The sequence below is a fragment of the Bubalus kerabau genome, chromosome 19 (assembly GCF_029407905.1).
Source record: "Bubalus kerabau isolate K-KA32 ecotype Philippines breed swamp buffalo chromosome 19, PCC_UOA_SB_1v2, whole genome shotgun sequence".
Classification (NCBI taxonomy): Eukaryota; Metazoa; Chordata; class Mammalia; order Artiodactyla; family Bovidae; genus Bubalus; species Bubalus kerabau.
The window spans coordinates 41868614-41891632 of NC_073642.1; the positions used below are offsets into that span (position 1 = coordinate 41868614).

Consider the following 23019-nt stretch of genomic DNA (forward strand, 5'->3'; position numbering starts at 1 on the left):
TGGAAAATAATGTATCTTCTTGATGTAATGTACTATGCAGCTATCTATCTTAATTTGACTTTAAATGTTTAAAGTCTCCCTTGGTGAAATGATGTACTGAACTCCATTGACCTAAATTAAGCACTTTTCTCTCATCTTATTGACCTAAGTCAGTAACATACTTCAAACAAACTTGGAATGTCTGCTTTTTCAGCAAATAGGCACTTCAGAGGTAACACTTTAGAAGTGGTGTGCTATTCAGAGCTAACAGCAGCAGTGACAGACAACTAAGCAAAAGAATATGAAGGGAAAGGTGTAACTTGGAGAGCAAAAATGCCATTTAAAATGCAGAGGCGACAGAACTAGTGATTGTTAGTGACATTTTATAACCTTCATTTATTCACTTAATATTTTTCCTTGTGGTCCTGTATTACGTAAAACATCAATAAATACTGAAATTTTCGTACAGCAGGAGAAAAAAATACATAGGTGGATGTCACAGAGCTTCAGAATCATCAGGCACCTCCAAGGGTCCTACCTCAGTCGCACAGAACATGCTTCAGAATGTGGACCACCACTCAGATCTGTGTACAATTCCTTGGTTTCAGGGAACCATCCGTCTTACACAAAGAGATGTCTTTTATACCCTTCTCTGTTCATATAGCCAGAATCGGGCTCCATGACCAGGCTCAAAGGCAAAAAGCAAGGGAACGTAACAGAAACCAGGTGTAAAACCCATGAATCTGTAAAATTTCTATGAACTGTTCTGACAAGCTAGTAGTGCCAGTCGTCCCCTGGTCTGTCTATCTGTGACCCTTGGGCAGACTGTATTAATCTTTCATTTAGATTTGGCCATGGGTCAGCAACATGATTGGTTCCAGGTATGTCCCTAAGGTAAACACAGGGTTGCAACAGACCAGCTGAAATTAATCCTGTACTTAAATCCCATCCTTGGGTAACTTTTCTTAATTACATTTGTCAGCACTCCTTCTGCATTTTTTTTTTTTATCACATTACAAACCAGAAAAACAGGGATAAAAACAAAAAAATAATAATCATTTGTGTAGTGTAGTGACTGAAATGCAGGTGTAACTTTAAAGAAACTTTGCAGTTTACCAAATAGTCCAGTGTAAACTTGTTTTTAATCATGCGTAAACCTCATAACTTACCCCTCACTACCACAGAAATTTTAATTTTGTGAAATGTATTAATAAATTGAATAAATGTAACAATTAATTGTTAACTAGTCTAGTTCTTTCCCCAATCAGTCACCTCCATCAGAAGAACTTCAGGGTTATCAGTGGTAGATATGTAAGCCCACCAAGTTATCCTTTACTTGGTTTCAGTTTACAAAATATTTTGTTTTAACTTGTTAATGCCTTTCACTCACCAAAACATGGTGTACAGATAGGGCACGTGACACTTGACCCATCAGCCATGTAACAGGTGTTTTATGTCTCTGTATCAGGTATATTCTTAACAGATGATCACTTGGGTTCATATTTACACAGTGGTCTTTGGCTCTTGTGTTGAACAGATTCTTCTGTACACATTTGAGCAGCAACAATATCCTAATTTTGCCTCCCAGAAGGGGTCCTCCGGAATATATAAAACCTGTAAAATGAGAATATGTAAAACAAAAGGAAGCATTAGAATTATTCTGGGTGTTTATCCCCTAGATGTTAACATCATCGAGATATAGCACAGAAGTCTAGATTAAATCTTTCATAAACCTACCAGAATCCATTTTGGACCTTCAGCTTCAAATAAAGGAGGCTGTTTCTGCAGGTGTTGTGGGCATCTGTAAATATAGCTAAGAGTATCATTCTCTTGCTCCCAACCTTTTGCAGGGTACCATAATAATGTTAGCTTTTTTTATTATTAATATTTACCTATTGGCTCCATTTCTGAGGATCAAAACTTCTCCATCTTTCCATGTGTCTGTAATTCTTACCCAGAATTTGGCCCCTGGTTTAGGAGATCATCAGCTTCAGCACGACTCCGATCCATAGTGGCAGCAGTATGACTGCTGCTCTTCCCTTTCCTCATTCCCAGTCCTAGGAAGTAGGTGGCTAAGTGAGAGTTTATAAGACTCTGTTATCCACTGGTTAGTACAGATGCAGAAACCATTAATCCCAGTTTACACACAGGTGAAAAGAAGAAACTGTCCAAACAGATTCAGAGGAATTGTCTTGTCTTCATTTCATTTTTGGGTTGTTCATTGCAATTGTATAGAAATCTGATTAGTTTTTGTATATTGATCTTATGTCCTGCAACCCTATTAAACTCATTTATTATTTCTGATAGTTTTTTAATGGATTTTTAAGATTTTCTATAAACAATATCATGTTATCTGTGAATAAGCATCTTCCTTATCCTTTCGGGATGTCGTTTCCTTTTTTTTGCCTACCCACCCTGGCTAGAACCTCCAATAACAATAGAAGAGTCCAGAGCAGACTTTTTTTATCTTCTTCCTGATTTTAGGGGGCAAAGCATCCTGCCTTTCACTGTTAAATTTAAGGTTTCCAATGGGTTTTTAATAGAGCCATTAATGTTTAGTAGCTACTAAGCCATATAGTCTAATTATCATGAGAATTTTTGTTTTTTAATCCCATTTGGTCTTACTGTTTCCTTTGTTCTGCATAATGTTCATCTTTCTATCATTTCAGCCCCATTTAGGGGAAACTGAGCTAGTAGGTCTGTGACCGCCTGCCTGCCTCATGCCCATGTAATACAGCCTTGTAGTATGAAACAAAACTTAGGCCTATGGCTCTGAGAGACTTGTAATTGAGAATTACCTAATATGGCACTTGATTTATACCCGTTCACAAAATGAGCAGGTACCATTTTTGTTGGGAAGGCAAAGAAAATACTATAAGAATTCTAGCTGATTTATTTGGTAATAATGTTAGTCTGACTTATAATGTAACTGCTATTTGGTATAACATTGATGTATTCGATAAAATTAATTGGATTGATTTTAACAAGATGTTTGATAATACTGTTATCAGTGACCAGTTCTTTTGTTGGAAGGTGATTGGCTAGGGAATAAGCTACATTTAGTTAATAATTAATTGTTGCATTGAATCAAGGTATTGGTACATTCAAAAAGTTCAGTTTTTAATGGAAAGAAGAAATATCAAATTTGTACATAGTTTTAAGAATAAGTTTTACACTGAAATATTACTAGACTTCAGTGTTAATTATAACTATACCTCACTAGATGACACAGAAGATTAGAGTTTTGTGTTTGTTTTTATATTCTGTAAATGCTATAAAGGATGAAAAATGGTGACAAATAATTACAGTTAAGAAAGCTTGATCAAGGATGGAGAGGGAATATACTTACATAAGCACAAGATTAATCTCAGCTAGTTAATGATACCCTGGTGCTGATGTTTGGCCAACCCTGAATGAAATGTTTTAACTAGTGTTTAAAATAGGCATGTGCTAGGGTCCAAGATAGACCAGGGGGCAACTTCTACTAGTTTGTCAGTGTTCTTTAATGGAAAACATAGATTGATGATTTCACTTGGTTGCTATCATGTTTTATTGTTTCTGCTGTTAAACCTGGTCATGCAGCCTGACTGTAGCTGTGTGACCAGAGAGGAATATAAGATCCCTCCTTGGGCAAGACTGGCACTCCCCTGAGACCAGGGTATCCTGGTGGTTCACAATTGAAAATGAAATGTGTCTAATGTTTCCTTAGTACTCCTGCCCTCATGTGAGCATAGCCTCAAGAATCCCAGTTATATGGCCCTATTAAATGGCTACACATAACCATCTCATTTTGAAGAAAAGGTGAGATGTGACTTTTGCTTTGCTTGTTCTCTCAGCGATGTTTACTCAGTTCAATATATCGCAAAGAAATGTCCTTCTCTTGTATTGCAAAGCCGTACTTCTTTTGGTTCCTTGATTAACCACATTTGGTTTGTACATTACAAAAGAAAACTTACAAATTTGCCTTCAAGTTCGCAATACATGTAAGAATTTCAGCATTAAGAACTTACCAAAATTCTCTAGTCAAAGAGTTTTGACTGCATGTTACTGGGTGCCAATATTCTGTCAAGATTAAGGATGAAATTCATAGTTACAGAATGGAATAGGGTATCAGATCAGATCAGCTCAGCTCAGCTCAGTCGTGTCCGACTCTTTGCGACCCCATGAATCGCAGCACGCCAGGCCTCCCTGTCCATCACCAACTCCCGGAGTTCACTCAGACTCACATCCATTGAGTCAGTGATGCCATCCAGCCATCTCATCCTCTGTTATCCCCTTCTCCTCCTGCCCCCAATCCCTCCCAGCATCAGAGTCTTTTCCAATGAGTCAACTCTTCGCATGAGGTGGCCAAAGTACTGGAGTTTCAGCTTTAGCATCATTCCTTCCAAAGAAATCCCAGGGCTGATCTCCTTGCAGTCCAAGGGACTCTCAAGAGTCTTCTCCAACACCACAGTTCAAAAGCATCAATTCTTCGGCACTTAGCCTCTTTCACAGTCCAACTCTCACATCCATACATGACCACAGGAAAAATCATAGCCTTGACTAGACGGACCTTTGTTGGCAAAGTAATGTCTCTGCTTTTGAATATGCTATCTAGGTTGGTCATAACTTTCCTTCCAAGGAGTAAGCGTCTTTTAATTTCATGTCTGCAGTCACCATCTGTAGTGATTTTGGAGCCCAGAAAAATAAAGTCTGACACTGTTTCCACTGTTTCCCCATCTATTTGCCATGAAGTGGTGGGACCAGATGCCATGATCTTTGTTTTCTGAATGTTGAGTTTTAAGCCAACTTTTTCACTCTCCACTTTCACTTTCATCAAGAGGCTTTTGAGTTCCTCTTCACTTTCTGCCATAAGGGTGGTGTCATCTGCGTATCTGAAGTTATTGATATTTCTCCCAACAATCTTGATTCCAGCTTGTGTTTCTTCCAGTCCAGCATTTCTCATGATGTACTCTGCATATAAGTTAAATAAGCAGGGTGACAATATACAGCCTTGACGTACTCCTTTTCCTATTTGGAACCAGTCTGTTGTTCCACGTCCAGTTCTAACTGTTGCTTCCTGACCTGCATACAGATTTCTCAAGAGGCAGATCAGGTGGTCTGGTATTCATATCTCTTTAAGAATTTTCCACAGTTTAATGTGATCCACACAGTCAAAGGTTTTGGCATAGTCAAGAAAGCAGAAATAGATGCTTTTCTGGAACTCTCTTGCTTTTTCCATGATCCAGCGGATGTTGGCAATTTGATCTCTGGTTCCTCTGCCTTTTCTAAAACCAGCTTGAACATCAGGAAGTTCACAGTTCACATATTGCTGAAGCCTGGCTTGGAGAATTTTGAGCAGTACTTTACTAGCGTGTGAGATGAGTGCAATTGTGTGGTAGTTTGAGCATTCTTTGGCATTGCCTTTCTTTGGGATTGGAATGAAAACTGACCTTTTCCAGTCCTGTGGCCACTGCTGAGTTTTCCAAATTTGCTGGCATATTGAGTGCAGCACTTTCAGAGCATCATCTTTAGGATTTGGAATAGCTCAACTGGAATTCCATCACCTCCACAACTTGTTCGTAGTGATGCTTTCTGAGGCCCACTTGACTTCACATTCCAGGATGTCTGGCTCTAGGTGAGTGATCACACCATCGTGATTATCTTGGTCGTGAACATCTTTTTTGTACAGTTCTTCTGTGTATTCTTGCCACCTCTTCTTAATATCTTCTGCTTCTGTTAGGTCCATACCATTTCTGTCCTTTATCGAGCCCATCTTTGCATGAAATGTTCCTTTGGTATCTCTGATTTTCTTGAAGAGATCCCTAGTCTTTCCCATTCTGTTGTTTTCCTCTATTTCTTTGCATTGATCGCTGAGGAAGGCTTTCTTGTCTCTTCTTGCTATTCTTTGGAACTCTGCATTCAGATGTTTATATCTTTCCTTTTCTCCTTTGCTTTTCGCTTCTCTTCTTTTCACAGCTATTTGTAAGGCCTCCCCAGACAGCCATTTTGCTTTTTTGCGTTTCTTTTCCATGGGGATGGTCTTGATCCCTGTCTCCTGTACAATGACACGAACCTCAGTCTGTAGTTCATCAGGCACTCTATCTATCAGATCTAGGCCCTTAAATCTATTTCTCACTTCCACTGTATAATTATAAGGGATTTGATTTAGGTCATACCTGAATGGTCTAGTGGTTTTCCCTACTTTTTCAATTTAAGTCTGAATTTGGCAATAAGGAGTTCATGGTCTGAGCCACAGTCAGCTCCTGGTCTTGTTTTTGCTGACTGTATAGAGCTTCTCCATCTTTGGCTGCAAAGAACATAATCTGATTTTGGTGTTGACCATCTGGTGATGTCCATGTGTAGTCTTCTCTTGTGGTGTTGGAAGAAGGTGTTTGTTATGACCAGTGCATTTTCTTGGCAAAGCTCTATTAGTCTTTTCCCTGCTTCATTCCGTATTCCAAGGCCAAATTTGCCTGTTACTTCAGGTGTTTCTTCACTTCCTACTTTTGCATTCCAGTCCCCTATAATGAAAAGGACATCTTTTTTGGGTGTTAGTTCTAAAAGGTCTTGTAGGTCTTCATAGAACCGTTCAACTTCAGCTTCTTCAGCGTTCCTGGTTGGGGCATAGACTTGGATTACTGTGATATTGAATGGTTTGCCTTGGAAACGAACAGAGATCATTCTGTCGTTTTTGAGATTGCATCCAAGTACTGCATTTCGGACTCTCTTGTTGACCATAATGGCCACTCCATTTCTTCTGAGGAATAGGGTATATTAACATATAAATACTGTATGATCACAGATGAGTCTTAAATGACAATCCATGCTGCTCGCACCATATTCTACTTTCAGTGGAACAAAACTGTAAATGTTTTCTTCAAGTAGTTACAGTCCTACATAGAATGTTGGCTGAAGATTTTATAATTATTGCTCCCATGAAATGGGTCACTCATCACGTTCCTTCTATTTTCAGTGTAAATGGCACTAGAAGCATGCCTAACACATTTTGAATGGAAAAAATGTGCCCATTCCACTACTTGACTCCATGTAATTTTAGGATAGATGCGTGTACACTAAAATCCAGTACTCACCCTAAAGGGAAATAAAACCTTTAAGAATAACAAAAAGTCTTGTTATGTTTAACCCCTCTTCTTGGGAATATTGAAAATGTTACTTATTATTTGTATCTGAGTTCTGTGTTTGATTTTTTTACAGGGGAAACAAGGCAAACATATTTTATATGGTTGCAGTGAACTTTTTAATGCTACACAGTTCATAAAACAGGTAAAGTGTACTTTTTGTTTCTTTAACATACCTTAAGTTGCTGTTGATATTTTTCAAAAGAGAGCAAGATAATCCTATTCATCTGAACCAGCTGAAACAAAGCCACAGACCTAGAAGAATGTAAGGTTTTGCCACGGACAACTATAAAGGAAACTCTTGTATGTAATGTTATTTCCATTATCCCAAATCTATGAAAAGGTAAATTTAATTCTGAAAACTTTTAATTGGAGTAGTGTACTTGCTTAGGCGAAATTCAGTCCAGCATTTCCTTGACATACTGTCCACATTTCTGACTTTGCCAATCATATCACAAATTGGACTGAGAAATTGTTTCTTGGGGGATTGATACAACAGAATGTCATTCACCTTGAAAGTCAATGATGGCAGTTGCTGAGGCGTAGAAAGTCTTTACATTCTTTTACTATTGTTCCCAATATTAACTCCAGCTTTTTAAAGCTTAAACTGCCTCAGAGGCTTAGTAGGCTGACCAATAATATTTACTCACCTTTGCCTTGGCTATCATAAAAATCATAACTGTACCCTCTGCTCATTTTTAGCATCTCTTCCTAGCACCTTTTTCCAGCACAACTTTCTTAGCCACTATAATGTGGTTCTTAACCTTAATGTGGTCGCCCACTGGTATTATGAGAATTTCAGACATACAGGAAAACTGGAGAGAGCTTACAGTGAATATTTACATTCCCCACTAACATTTTATTGCACTTGCTTTATAAGCACCTGTCCATCTTTCCATTCTGTTCATTACTCCAGCTTAATTTCAGAGTAAATTACAGATATCAGTACACTTCCCCCTTACTACATCAGTGCCAATATCATGCACTAGATTTCATTATTTGTTTAGCTGTTGTGTTACTCTCTGGAAGTCAAATTTACAGCAGTGAAATACACATGTCTTGAGTGTTCATTCCTGCCTCTGTCAGGGGTATTGTTCACCTGAGTGACCCAAACCACAGCAAGGTACAGAAGTTCACACAGAGTTCCCTTATGGCCTTTGCCCGGCAGTCCTTGCTTTTAGTCAAAACTTGCTCCCAAAACATTGTCTTGATGTTTTCCCACCATAAATTAGTCTTACATATTCTAGAACATCATAAATGGAACTTTTCTTGGTTAACTAGAAGATTCTGAATTTTGTTAATCCTTTCAATGAACTAGATGGTGTTAATGCTAATTTTCCCCATTAGTTTTCTATTCATTGGTTTCTACTTTTTATTTGATTACTTTGAGTTTACGTTGTTCTTTTACTATCTGATATTGGATAATTATTAGTTTTTCATTTCTAAAATAAGCTTTGAAAGCCATAAAGTTTAAACTCTTCCCAAACACTGCTTTAGACACATTCCACAAATGTTGATATATTTGTATTATCATTTGAAATATTTTTAATTTACCTGGTGGTTTATTCTTTAGCTCTTGTAGAGAGATCTATTGTTGTTTGAAGTATTTGTGGTTTTTCTAGATAACTTATTCTTATTGATTTCTAATTTAACTCCCTGGTTGTCATAGAACATTTTACATGTAAGTTCATTGTTTGAAAATTTAAATTCCTTTTATAAACTAATTAATATATAGTCGATCTTGCTAAGCACTCCATATGAAGAACTTGAAGGAAGAGCTGTAAATATTAATTTGGTCAAAGTAGTTGATAGCATTAGTTAGATCCTCTATTGATATTTTTTCTGTCTAGTTCTATCAGGTATTAAAAATCTCCATCTGTGATTGTGGATTTGTCTCTTCCTTTAGTTCTGTCAATGTTTGCTTTTAAGTTCTGTCATTAGGTACATACAGAGTTTTGATTGTTGTATATTCTGATGAGTGGGCTCTTATCATTATGCCCATATTCTTCTACATATCTAGTAATGCTCTTTGTCTTGAAATCTACTTTATCTGATAATAAAGCCACTCTAGCCTTCTTATACTTACTGTTTGCATCGTATAACTTTTCCATCTGTTTACTTTCAACTTGTCTGTGAATTTAAAGCATATATCTTATATAGCAAGCATATTATACTTAAAGCCTATATCGTGTGTGTGTATATCTCAAGATCCAACTATGTACTATATATATATCTTAGAATATTGTTGGATCTTATGGGTTTTTTTTTTTAAACCCATAATGAACAGCCAGCCATTCTGACAGTCTCTCTTATTGGAGTGCATTGGTCTTTAACATCTATGTAATTATTACTGTGATTGGATTTAGGCCTACCATTTTACTGTTTTCTTTGTTTCTCCTTTCTTTGTAAGACTTGAACACTTTTTAGAATTCCACTTGAATTCATTTCTGCAGTATTAACTTAGGGTTGCTCTAGAAATCACATTGTATATACCTTTAACTGTTAATAAGCCAGTTCCTCTGGCCCTTGTATTAAACGTGGGAGCCTTGCCCATATGCTGCAGCTGTCATACTTTACATACATCATGAATTTTACAAAATGGTGGACAGTGTTTTTTGTGCTTTAAACAGTCGTGTAGAATAAAGACATAAATCATTTGCATTTATATGGATATGAATTCTAGTGCTCTTGATCCCCACTTACAGATTTTAATTTCTGTCTGTTGACTGAAAAACTTTCTAGCAGTCATTGTAGCTCGGGTGTGCTGGCAATGAGTTCTCTTAATTTCACATATATATATATACACACACACACACAATAATTGGTTTTCAATAATTTAATTACAGTGTATCTGTTTCCATTTTTATGCTGAGATTTCCTTTTTTCTTTCATTGTGAACCTATTTTTCACTATTTCTTTGAGGATATTGTCCTAGCTGCTTTTAAAACCTGGCTATTAATTACCACACATGGATCAACTCACTATTGATCTCCATTGTCTTCCCCCCTAGAGACTGGGTCCCTGGGTCCCTGGTTTCTTTGTATTTACTAATTTTATACTGTATCCTTTACACTGTTATATTTTCAAAACTGAATTGTTTCTCTAGAGTGTTGGTCAGACTCAACGTTCTCTCTTTGGCAACAGCTCAAATCTCAAGTCTCTCTCATTCATAAGTGGTTTAAGGTTTATACCATAGATTTAGGAAAAGTCTATGTGTACAGACTTAGGGCTCCCTCACTTTCCAGTAGCTTTAGTTGCCCCCAAACCCTTTCCTCTGATTTTTCAAGCCAGAAAGACTATGTTTTGTATCCATTTTAGCAGCTAGTATAGTACCAACTGTGGCCTGCCTTCAGGCTAAGAGCCAGAGAACTCAGCCTGTGTTATTCCTTCCTTCCACATGTTGATTCTATGCCAGAACTCAACTTCTTTCCGTCGTTCCCCATTGCCTATAGGAAGTTGGTTTTGTTTAAAATTTATACTTTCTCTCTCTGAGAGACCTGGTCCAATAGGAGTTTACCCAGCCTTCCAGAATTGAAATCCTTTTCCCTTCCTTTTAATGATCTTTAGAAATATATTTAATATATTTCTAGAAATTAATATATTTCTAATTTCTTTTACAAACATTAAAATATATAGAAAAGTGAATTGTCATCATTGAAATCACACATGATGTTTTTCTTTACATTTTCATACTGAGTTAATATTTTTTAATTGTTTTTGTTTTCTATTACTTGACTTTGCTCCTATATAATGTTGACACATCTTTTCACCATAAGTTTTTAAATATCTATAAATTGCAAACATTTAAGTTAGTGAATATTGAGGGAAAAGGTATTATTCTAAAATACAATACAGTGCATGAAACAGCCTAAATTTTACCATGATAGAAGTGTGCATTTAAGGTGACTACAAATATGATTAATACCTAAGTTTATTTTGTGATTACAAAAGTAATATTTATGATTTATCTGTTGTTTCAGCTGTCACAACTTGGACAAAAATAGCACAGAAGAACCGTAACATGAGAATCTATTTAGAACTTGAATAAATGTAAAAAGTCAAAAGAGCCAGATGTTTCCTTCTCCATATCAATGTCCTAACGGTGAAACTTAGAGGTATTTGTTAATTTTTAAGGAAATTCTATACTTAATATAATGTATACTGATTAAAAAAATAAAGCATTTCAGAAATAAAATTTAACATTGTAGAAATCTGTTATTTTTTTACAAATGAGAAAGAAAGTACTTTGGAAAGAAGGAAAGCTCTGTCTGAATATAATGTTAAAATACTAATAACCAATGTATTATGATTGAAGCTAGTGAAAGTTTAAGAATATATGTCTTATTTGATCGGTTCGTGAATCTCCTACTTGTATTCATTTTAATTGTAAAATTACCTTTCCATAGTTTGTTTCCTATGTTGCCTCTAGATTTAAAAGCCACTTTAATGTCCCTTCTCCCTCTGGCACACCTGTGTACATTTTATCATTTATATCTCCTTTATGTAATGGCAGAGTCAAACATTAACATCTGGAGCAGATAAATACAAAACTTCTAAATATTATGTAAAAGTAAGTGTTAAATTTGGTACTCACCTTCCTCTCTGTGTGAAATGCAGCACTAAAAATGAACGCTGATCAGTCATGTATGTCAGGACAGCCGTAAGATAAAAGCAAACAGTCTCTCCAGAGGAAACAATTGTTCCTATTACAAAGGCCAGAGAGCTTTTCCTCTTAATGAGCCTCACCAAGAGGAATCTTGAGTGTCACAGACAGCATCCTGATATAAAGCAAGATTACGGAACTGTCTCTTTCTGCACTCCACCCGCCTGAGTCAGTGCCATCACACCCAAGCAGAGGTCCAGAAAAATAATTGTAGATGATGTAGATGATTGACATTCCTGGGGTATAAATTTAAAGTATGTTTGAGCTGGTATAATAAATTACCATAGGCTGGGTAGCTTATACAGCAAACAGGTATTTCTCACAATTCTGAATGCTGGGAATTGTGAGATCAAGTTAGCAACAGATCTACATTCTTCCTGATTTGCAGAGAGCCATGTATCCTCATGTGGGGAGCAGAGAGCAAACTCTGGTCCCTTCATCCCCCTTTAAAGGCACTAATCCCATCATGGGGCTCCACCCCATGACATCATCCAAACCCAGTTACCTCCCAAAAGCCCTGCCTCCAAATACCATAACATTGGGGGAAAGACATTCTCTTCAATAAACTGTGCTGGGAAAACTGGACAGCTATATGTAAAAGAATCAAATTAGAACATTCTTCAACACCATACACAAAAATAAGCTCAAAATGGATTCAAGACCTAAATGTAAGACCCAATACTATAAAACTCTTAGAGGAAAACATAGGCAGAACACTTTTTGACATAAATCACACAATACCTTTTTCATTTCTTCTCCCAGAGCAATGGAAATAAAAATTAAACAAATGGGACCTAGTTAAACTCAAAAGCATTTTTATGCGCAGCAAAGCAAACGATTTTGAAAAACAAAAGATAACCCACAGAATGAGAGAAAATATTTACAAATGATGTGACTGACAAGGGGTTAATTTCCAAATTTTATAAACAGCTCTTGCAGCTCAACATCAAAGCCCAATCAAAAAGTGGACAGAAAACCTAAATAGATTATTTCTTCAAAGAAGACATGCTCATGAAAAGATGCTCAACATCATTATTGTTAGAGAAATGCAAATCAAAGCTACAATGAGATATCACCTCACACCAGTTAGAATGGCCATCATCAGAAAGTCTACAAATAATAAATGTTGGAGACAGTGTGGAGAAAAGGGAACTCACACAGTGAAGTAAGAGAAAAATATGGTGTAATATCGCCTTATATATATGGAATCTAGAAAAATGGTACAGAAGAACTTATTTGCAAAGGAGAAACAGAATCACAGATACAGACTGCTATGTATAAAATAGATAACTAATGAGAGTCTGCTGTACAGCACAAGGAGCTCTACTCAGTGCTCTGTGGTGACCTAAATGGGAAAGAAAGCTAAAAGGGAGTGGACATATGTATACATGTAAATTGATTCACTTCGCTGCACAGCAGAAATTAACATTGTAAAGCAATTATAGTACAATCAACTTTTTTGAAGTTTTGAAAAATTATATAACAGACAACCAACAAGACCTACTATATATAGCACAGGGGACTCTGCTATAGCAAGCTAAATGGGAAAGGAATTTGAAAAAGAATATATCTATCTATATAGATTATAACTGAGTCATTTGCTGTACACCTGAAACTTAACAGTATTAACTGTACTCCAATATAAAATAAAAGTTTTTTTAAAATACCATTACACTGGGGATTAGGGCTTCAGCATTTGATTTTGTAGGAGACATTCAATGCAGAGCACTGTGTCTATCACAGTGGCTGGCACTCAGGGCTCCAGGAGAGACCTTTATGCAAAGACAAGGCTAATTAAGATGTTAAGATAGGAGAAAAAGCAATGTCCCTGTCTCCTTAGAGATGGAGAACTCATACTCAAATAGTTAACATTCAGAAATTTTATAACTACATGAAAGACAAAAGGAGGTGGTCCCTTTTTCTAGTTAACTTTATATTTAAATTGACTTAGGGTCAGAATGACCATCATTTAAAAGTACAAATAAATGCTGGAGAGGGTATGGAGAAAAGGGAACCCTCCTACACTGTTGGTGGGAATGCAAGTCGGTACAGCCACTATGGAAGACACTATGGAGGATCCTCAGAAAGCTAAAAATAGAATTACCATATGATCTGGCAATCTCACTCCTGGGAATATAAACCTGGACAAAACTATAACTCACAAAGATACGTGCACTCTATGTTCATAACAGCACTATTCACAATAGCCAAAACATGGAATAACAAAGGTCCATCAGCAGATGAATGGATAAAGAAGATGTGGCACATATACATATATAATGAAATACTACTTGGCCATAAAAAAGAATGAAATAATGCCATTTACAACAACATGGATGCAAATGGAGACTATCAATACTAAATGAAGTCGGTCAGAAAGAGAAAAACAAATACCATATGACATCACTTCTATGTGGAGTCTTAAAATGACACAAATAAATCTACCTGCAAAACAGAACAGATTTGCACATATTCCATCTCTTCATCCATCCATTCATTCATACAATTCCTGAGCACCTGTAGTGTGTCAGGCATTCTTCTGGGAGGAGGGGTCTAGTGGGGAAGCCACGTAATCATGAAAGCGGGTGTAGAGAACAGACTGGTTGCCAAGTGTGTTGGCAGATGGGAGGGAAGGACTGGGAGTTTGGGGTTGGTAGATTCAAGCTACTATATTTAAAATAAAAGAACAGTGTCCTAATGTTGAACACAGGGAACTATATTCAATATCCTGTGATAATAATGGAAAAGAATACTAAAAAAAGAATGTGTGTATGTATATAACTGAGTCATTTTGCTTAAATTGAAGAAAGTAAGGAAAACCACTAGGGCATTTAGGTATGACCTAAATCAAATCCCTTATACAGTGGAGGTGACAAATAGATTTCAAGGGATTAGATCTGGTAGAGGGCCTGAAGAACTATGGACAGAGGTTCTTAGTTCCTGTATACCAGTATACAGGAGGCAGTGATCAAAACCATCCCCAATAAAAAGAAATGTAAGAAGGCAAAGTGGTTGTGTGAGAAAGCCTTACCAATAGCTGAGAAAAGAGAAATGAAAGGCAAAGGAGAAAGGGAAAGATAACCCAACTGAATACAGATTTCCAGAGAATAGCAAGAATAATAAAAAAAAAAGGGGGGGGGGGCTTTTTAAGTGAACAATGCAAAGACTAGACATCTCTTCAAGAAAATTTAAGATTCCAGGGGAACATTTCATGCAAGGATGGGCACAACAAAGGACAGAAACAGTATGGAGCTACCAGAAGCAGAAGAGATGAAGAAGAGGTAGCAAGAATACAAGAAAAACTGTACAAAAAAAGGAATTAATGACCCAGATAACTACGATGGTTTGGTCACTCACCTAGAGCCAGACATCCTGGAGTGGAAGTCAAATGGGCCTTAGGAAGCATTACTATGAACAAAGCTAGTAGAGGTGACGAAGCATCACTACGAACAAAGCTAATGGAGGTGATAGAATTCCAGTTGAGCTATTTCAAATCCAAAAAGATGATGCTGTGAAAGTGCTGAACTCAGTATGTCAGCAAATATGGAAAACTCAACAGTGGCCACAGGACTGGAAAAGGTCAGTTTTCATTCCAATCCCAAAGAAGGGCAGTGCCAAACAATGTTCAAACTACCTGACAATTGAGCTCATTTCACATGCTAGCAAGGTAATGCTCAAAATCCTTCAAGCTAGGCTTCAACAGTATGTGAACCAAGAACTTCAGATAAACAAGCTGGATTTAGAAAAGGCAGAGGAAGCAGAGATCAAATTGCCAACATCTGCTGGATCATAGAAAAAGCAAGAGAGTCCAGAAAAACATATGGTTTATTAAGCCTTTGACTGTGTGGATCACAACAAACTTAAAGAGACGGGAATACCAGACCACCTTACCTGCCTCCTGAGAAACCTGTATGCAGGTCAAGAAACCAGTTAGAACTGTACATGGAACAATGGACTGGTTCAAAATTGAGAAAGCAGTTTGTGTCAAGGCTCTATATTGTCACCCTGCTTATTTAACATATGCAAAGTACATCACACGAAATGCCAGGCTGAATGAATCCCAAGCTGGAATCAAGTTACAGGGAGAAATAACAACCTCAGATAGGTTGATGATACCACTCTAATGGCAGAAAGAAGAGAGGAATTAAAGAGCCTGTTGAGGGTGAAAGAGGAGAGTGAAAATGCTGGCTTAAAACTCAACATTCAAAAAACTAAGGTCATGGCATCTGGTCCCATCATTTCATGGCAAATAGATGGGGGAACAATGGAAACAGTGACACACTTTATTTTCTTGGGCTCCAAAATCACTGCAGATGGTGACTGCAGCCATGAAATTCAAAGACGCTTGCTCCTTGGATGGAAAGCTAAACAAACCTAGACCAGTGTATTAAAAAGCAGAGGCATCACTTTGCCAACAAAAGTCCATTTAGTCAAAGCTATGGTTTTTCCAGTAGTCATGTATGGATGTGACAGTTGGACCATAAAGAAGGCTGAGCACTGAAAAATTGATGCTTTCCAATTGTGATGCTGGCAAAGACTCTTCCGAGTCCCTTGGACAGCAAGGAAATCAAACCAATCAATCCTAAAGGAAATCAATCCTGAATATTCGTTGGAAGAACTGATGCTGAAGATCCAATACTTTGACCACCTGATGGGAAGAGCCGACTCACTGGAAAAGACCCTGATGCTGGGAAGATTGAAGGCAGGAAGAGAAGGGTACAACCGAGGATAAGATAGTTGGATGGCATCATCGACTCAATGGATATTCATTTGAGCAAACTCTGGGAGATAGTGAAGGACAAGGAAGCCTGGTGGGCTGCAGTCCATGGTTTCACAAAGAGTCAGACACAACTTAGCAACTGAACAATGAACAAGGATGGGGTTGGGCAGGGAGGCTGGATTGGAAGTTTGAGACTAGTGAACGTAAGCTATTGTCTATAGAATGTATAAACAATGAGGTCCTATTGTATCAGTTCAGTTCAGTTCAGTTACTCAGTCATGTCCGAATTTTTGCGACCCCATGAACTGCAGCACACCAGGCTTCCCTGTCCATCACCAACTTCTGGAGCTTACTCAAACTCATGTCCATCGAATTGGTGATGCCATCCAACCATCTCATCCTTTGTCGTCCCCTTACCTTCCTGCCTTCAATCTTTCACAGCATCAGGGTCTTTTCCAATGAATCAGTTCTTCGCATCAGGTGGCCCAAGTATTGGAGTTTCAGCTGCAGCATCAGTCCTTCCAATGAATATTCAGGACTGATCTCCTTTAGGATGGACTGGTTGGATCTCCCTGGAGTCCAAGAGACCCTCAAGAGTCTCCTCTAATACCACAGTTCAGAAGCATCAATTCTTCAGCGCTCAGCTTTCTTCACAGTCCAACTCTCACATCCAAATACATGACCACTGGAAAAACCATAGCCTTGACTAGATGGACTTTGTGTCTCTGCTTTTTAATATGCTGTCTAGGTTGGTCATAGCTTTTCTTCCAAGGAATGATCATCTTTTAATTTCATGGCTGCAATCACCATCTGCAGTGATTTTAGAGCCCCCCAAAATAAAGTCTCTCACTGTTTACATTCTTTCCCCATCTATTTCCCATGAAGTGATGGGACCAGATGCCGTGATCTTATTTTTCTGAATGTTGAGTTTTAAGCCAACTTTTTCACTCTCCTCTTTCACTTTCATCAAGAGGCTCTTCAGTTCTTTGTTTTCTCCCATAAGGGGGGTGTCACCTGCATATCTAAGGTTATTGATATTTCTCCCGGCAATCTTAATTCCAGCTTGTGTTTATCCAGCCCAGCATTTCACATGATGTAGTCTGCATTATAAGTTAAATAGGCAGGGTGACAGTATACAGCCTTGATGTACTCTTTTTCCCAATTTGGAACCAATCTCTTGCTCCCTGTCCATTTCTAACTGTTGCTTCTTGACCTGCATATAGGTTTCTCAGGAGGCAGGTCGGGTGGTCTGGTGTTCTCATCTCTTGAATTTCCCGTTTGTTGTGATCCACAGAGTCAAAGGCTTTGGTGTAGTCAATAAAGCAGAAGTAGATGTTTTTCTGGAACTCTCTTGCTTTTTTCATGATCCAGCGGATGTTGGCAACTTGATCTGTGGTTTCTCTGCCTTTTCTAAATACAGCTTGAACATCTGGAAGTTCACAGTTCACATACTGTTAAAGCCTGGCTTGGAGAATTTTGAGCATTATTTTGCTAGCATGTGAGATGAGTGCAATTGTGTGGTAGTTTGAACATTGTTTGGCATTGCCTTTCTTTGGGATTGGAATGAAAACTGACCTTTTCTAGTCCTGTGGCCACTGCTGAGTTTTCCAAATTTGCTGGCATATTGAGTGCAGCACTTTCACAGCATCACCTTTTAGGATTTGGAATAGCTCAACTGGAATTCCATCACCTCCACTAGCTTTGTTCATAGTGATGCTTCCTAAAGCTCACTTGACTTCACATTCCAGAATGTTCTGCTCTAGGTGAGTGATCACACCATTGCAGTTCTCTGTGTTGAAGATCTTTTTTGTATAGTTCTTCTGTGTATTGTTGCTACCTCTTCTTAATATCTTCTGCTTCTGTTAGATATTCTCTGCTTCTGTTAGATATGTTAGAAATTATATGGACCTAGAAGATATTAAGAATATCTTCTTAATATCTTAATATCTTCTAGGTCCATATAATTTCTGTCCTTTATTGTGCTCATCTTTCCATGAAATGTTCCCTTGGTATCTCTAATTTTCCTCAAGTCTTTCCCATTCTTTTGTTTTCCTCTATTTCTTTGCATTGATCACTGAGGAATGCTTTCTTATCTCTCCTTGCTGTTCTTTGTATAGCACAGGTAACTATATTCAGTATCCTGTAGTAAACCATAATGGAAAAGAATATGAAAAATATATATGTATATATAATGAATCACTTTCCTATATACCAGAAGCTAATTATTGTAAATTAACCATACTTCAATAAGAAAAAAAATTACACTGTCTGAAATCCAATCAAAACTTATCATTAAAGGTTATAGGAAAAAAATCAAATTCCTTATGATTATACAGTGGAAGTGAGAAATAGATTTAAGGGACTAGATCTGATAAACAGAGTACCTGATGAACTATGGATGGAGGTTCGTGACATTGTACAAGAGACAGGGATCAAGACCATCCCAATGGAAAAGAAATGCAAAAAAGCCAAATGGCTGTCTGGAGAGGCCTTACAAATAGCTGTGAAAAGAAGAGAAGTGAAAAGCAAAGGAGAAAAGGAAAGATATAAGCATCTGAATGCAGAGTTCCAAAGAATAGCAAGGAGAGATAAGAAAGCCTTCCTCAGAGATCAATGCAAAGAAATAGAGGAAAACAACAGAATGGGAAAGACTAGAAATCTCTTCAAGAAAATGAGAGATACCAAGGGGACATTTCATGCAAAGATGGGCTCAATAAAGGACAGAAATTGTATGGACCTAACAGAAGCAGAAGATACTAAGAAGAGATGGCAAGAATACACAGAAGAACTGTACAAAAAAGATCTTCACGACCAAGATAATCACAATGGTGTGATCACTGACCTAGAGCCAGACATCCTGGAATGTGAAGTCAAGTGGGCCTTAGAAAGCATCACTACGAACAAAGCTAGTGGAGGTGATGGAATTCCAGTTGAGCTATTTCAAATCCTAAAAGGTGATGCTGTGAAAGTGCTGCACTCAATATGCCAGCAAATTTGGAAAACTCAGCAGTGGTCACAGGACTGGAAAAGGTCAGTTTTCATTCCAATCCCAAAGAAAGGCAATGCCAAAGAATACTCAAACTACCGCACAATTGCACTCATCTCACACGATAGTAAAGTAAGCTCAAAATTCTCCAAGCCAGGCTTCAGCAATACGTGAACTATGAACTTCCAGATGTTCAAGCTGTATTTAGAAAAGGCAGAGAAACCACAGATCAAATTGCCAACATCCGGTGGATCATGGAAAAAGCAAAAGAGTTCCAGCAAAACATCTATTTCTGCTTTATTGATTATGCCAAAGCCTTTGACTGTGTGGATCACAATAAACTGTGGAAAATTCTGAAAGAAATGGGAATACCAGACCACCTGACCTGCCTCTTGAGAAACCTATATTCAGGAAGCAACAGTTGGAACTGGACATGGAACGACAGACGGGTTCCAAATAGGAAAAGGAGTACGTCAAGGCTGTGTATTGTCACCCTGCTTATTTGACTTATATGCAGAGTACATCATGAGAAACGCTGGGCTCAAAGAAGCACAAGCTGGAATCGCGATTGCGGGGAGAAATATCAGTAGCCTCAGATATGCAGATGACACCATCCTTATGGCAGAAAGTGAAGAGGAACTAAAAAGCCTCTTGATGAAAGTGAAAGAGGAGAGTGAAAAAGCTGGCTCAAAGCTCAACATTCAGAAAACTAAGATCATGGCATCTGGTCCCATCACTTCATGGAAAATAGATGGGGAAACAGTAGAAACAGTGTCGGACTTTATTTTTCTGGGCTCCAAAATCACTGCAGATGGTGATTGCAGCCATGAAATTAAAAGACGCTTACTTCTTGGAAGGAAAGTTATGACCAACCTAGATAGCATATTCAAAAGCAGAGACATTACTTTGCCAACAAAGGTCTGTCTAGTCAAGGCTATGGTTTTTCCAGTGGTCATGAATGGATGTGAGGGTTGGACTATGAAGAAAGCTGAGCACCGAAGAATTGATGGTTTTGAACTGTGGTGTTGGAGAAGACTCTTGAGAGTCCCTTGGACTGCAAGGAAATCCAACCAGTCCATTCTGAAGGAGATCAGTCCTGGGTGTTCTTTGGAAGGACTGATGCTGAAGTTGAAACTGCAATACTTTGGCCACCTCATGCTAAGAGTTGACTCATTGGAAAAGACTCTGATGCTGGGAGGGATTGAGGGCAGCAGAAGCGGACGACAGAGGATGAGATGGCTGGATGGCATCACTGACTCGATGGACGTGAGTCTGAGTGAACTCTGGGAGTTGGTGATGAACAGGGAGGCCTGGCGTGCTGCAATTCATGGGGTCACAAAGAGTCGGACATGACTGAGCAACTGAACTGAACTGAAGAGAAATACTCAATAGAAAGAGACTCACACTGAGAACTGCCAGGGAGGATAGACTTAATAGACAAAACATTAAAACAATATTATAACTATATTCCATATATTCCAGAAGGTAGTAGAAAGTTTAAGCGTTTTAAATTAGAGATGTAGAAGATTTTTAAAAAGGCCCCAAATGAACTTAATAGAAATTAAAAATTCAGTGTTTCAGATCAAAATCTGTTAGATATATTTGTAGGATACTAGTATTTATAAATTGAACTTAAAACTAAGAAGACTTGTGTTTGTTTTTTGGTTTTTTTCAGTTTTGGTTTAAACCAAAAGTCAACTTTTTAAACAGAAGTAACTCCCATATATTTTCTGTGACCACAAACTTACAGTGACAACCTTAAATCATACCTGAAGCTCTTTTACTCCAATTACCTGAGTCAATAAATTCACCTTTTTAGTTTAAAACAGTTTGAGAGGACTTTCTCCATTGGCAAAGAAAGAAAAAAAAACAAAAAACCAAGTCATGCATAGTCACTAAATTACATCAGTCTAACCAACTCTAAGAAAACACATCCTCTTTCACAGAACTGCTAAAACGAACGCTGACACCTACTAGTAACGTGGGTGTAGATTCAGGATTGAGATGTGCCTGCAGAATACATGCCGCAGTCCAGGACTCCACAGTCTGCTAGATACAAGAATTCTCACTGAGTTTCATGTTTGACCAGTTACCTATACTAGACCTAGAACTGTGATGCTTTGTGAGAATAAAATTTATTAAACTATTTATGGACTACTCTGTAATTTTTTACATTATGCAGTTTATATACAAATGGATTTCTGATCATATATCCTCTGTTTAAAAAAAAAAAACAACTCGGATTAGACGATCTTCAAGTGCCCTACCTTCATTAATATTTTAACATTACAACCAAACTTAAGAGAAAAATTATTTATAAACCCATATTCCAGTTTACTGGTAAGTTAACCTGTACTAAAAATCAGCAATGGTCAATTGCATGAGTCATACCTTATGAGAGACAGAAGAGCAAAGAGGAGGAAATTAACAGCTTTAGACTGTTATCAGACAGAACTTTGTTAAGTGTTTTAAATATAAGCTCATTTAACCCTCATAAAACCCCTAAGAAATTAGGTCATACTATTCCTGCTTTGCAGGTGAGGGAGTAAGTTCAGAGTTTAGCCACTGTCCAAGGTCATTCAATGAGTAAGTGTTCGAATTTATACTGGTCACATCTGAGACTAGAAGCTTTTCCTTTCAAGATGAGGAATTAGAGGATATTAGAAAGTAAAGGACATAGAGGTTGGAGATATTCAGAGATACTTCTACCAAGTTATTTCAGCCTGATGACCTGTCTAGGTATGGTTGTCTCTTGGTATCCATGAGGGATTGATTCCAGGACCCGCCCCCCTCCGCCAGACCCCAAAAATCCATGAATGCTCCAGCTCCTTATATAAATAAAATGGTGTGTTGTTTACATAAAACCTATGCATATCCTCTTCTATACTTTAAATCATCTCCAGAATATTTACAATACCTAATATAATGTAAGTGCCATATAAATAGTTGCCAGTGTGCAGCAAATTCAAGTTTTGCTTCTTGGAACTTTCTGGAATTTCTTTTTAAATATTTTTGATCTGCAATTGGTTGAATTCACAGATGAGGAGCCTGTGTATATGGAGGATCGACTGTGTATGTCTGCTCAATGACCAAGACTGAGTAGCAGAAGCTGGTACTTACAGTAAATGTTTGGTGGAAGATTAGGTGATAGATGGATACAGATTCTAGTCACAAACCCTCATTCACTGACTATTTCAAAAACCCAATGTGGCCATTTGCCCTCATTCATTCATTCAAGTAAACAAACACTTATTAAAAACCTCTTAAGTGCAAAACACTCTAGAGATGCTAGAGTTACAAAGTCAAAAAGACGGAACCATAACTTCCCTCATTTCCCCAAAGTTTGGAGACAGTATCTTGACTTCTTCTAGCCAATGTTTAAGGAGAGATAACACCATTTTCACAAATGAAGTTTCTAAATCATACTACAGGGTGGTAGGTTGTAAGAAAACCTCTCAGAAGTAAGCTAGTTCTTGTTGGATTCAATTAGACCTACTACAGGGCTTCCCTGCTGGCTCAGACGGTAAAGAATCTGCCTGCAATGCGGGAG

General features: G+C 37.8%; 1 protein-coding gene and 1 long non-coding RNA gene across 4 annotated transcripts in view; one reads left to right on the forward strand and one right to left on the reverse strand.

Moving 5' to 3' along the window:
* Nucleotides 1-11295, forward strand: part of SCFD1 (sec1 family domain containing 1) — a 112210-nt gene extending 100915 nt beyond the window's left edge. Inside the window, exons 24-25 of one of the 2 annotated variants that reach the window (XM_055555655.1) lie at nucleotides 7177-7245; nucleotides 11081-11295. In XM_055555655.1, coding sequence (XP_055411630.1) covers nucleotides 7177-7245; nucleotides 11081-11104 — 93 coding nt within the window. In that variant the 3' untranslated portion in view covers nucleotides 11105-11295. Of the gene's footprint in view, nucleotides 1-448; nucleotides 3113-7176; nucleotides 7246-11080 lie in introns of those variants that run through there. The other variant, XM_055555654.1, reaches the window with a different exon arrangement.
* On the reverse strand, nucleotides 1455-21520 carry LOC129633739 (uncharacterized). 2 transcript variants are annotated; one of them, XR_008705251.1, is made up of 5 exons: nucleotides 21444-21520; nucleotides 3990-4041; nucleotides 1872-2051; nucleotides 1717-1780; nucleotides 1455-1593 (listed from the first exon to the last, which is right to left on the reverse strand). It is a non-coding gene; the product is annotated as an uncharacterized LOC129633739 (long non-coding RNA). The 2 variants fall into 2 exon arrangements; XR_008705252.1 differs by lacking the exons at nucleotides 3990-4041; nucleotides 21444-21520 and adding an exon at nucleotides 11695-11826.
* Nucleotides 21521-23019: the final 1499 nt, after the last annotated feature.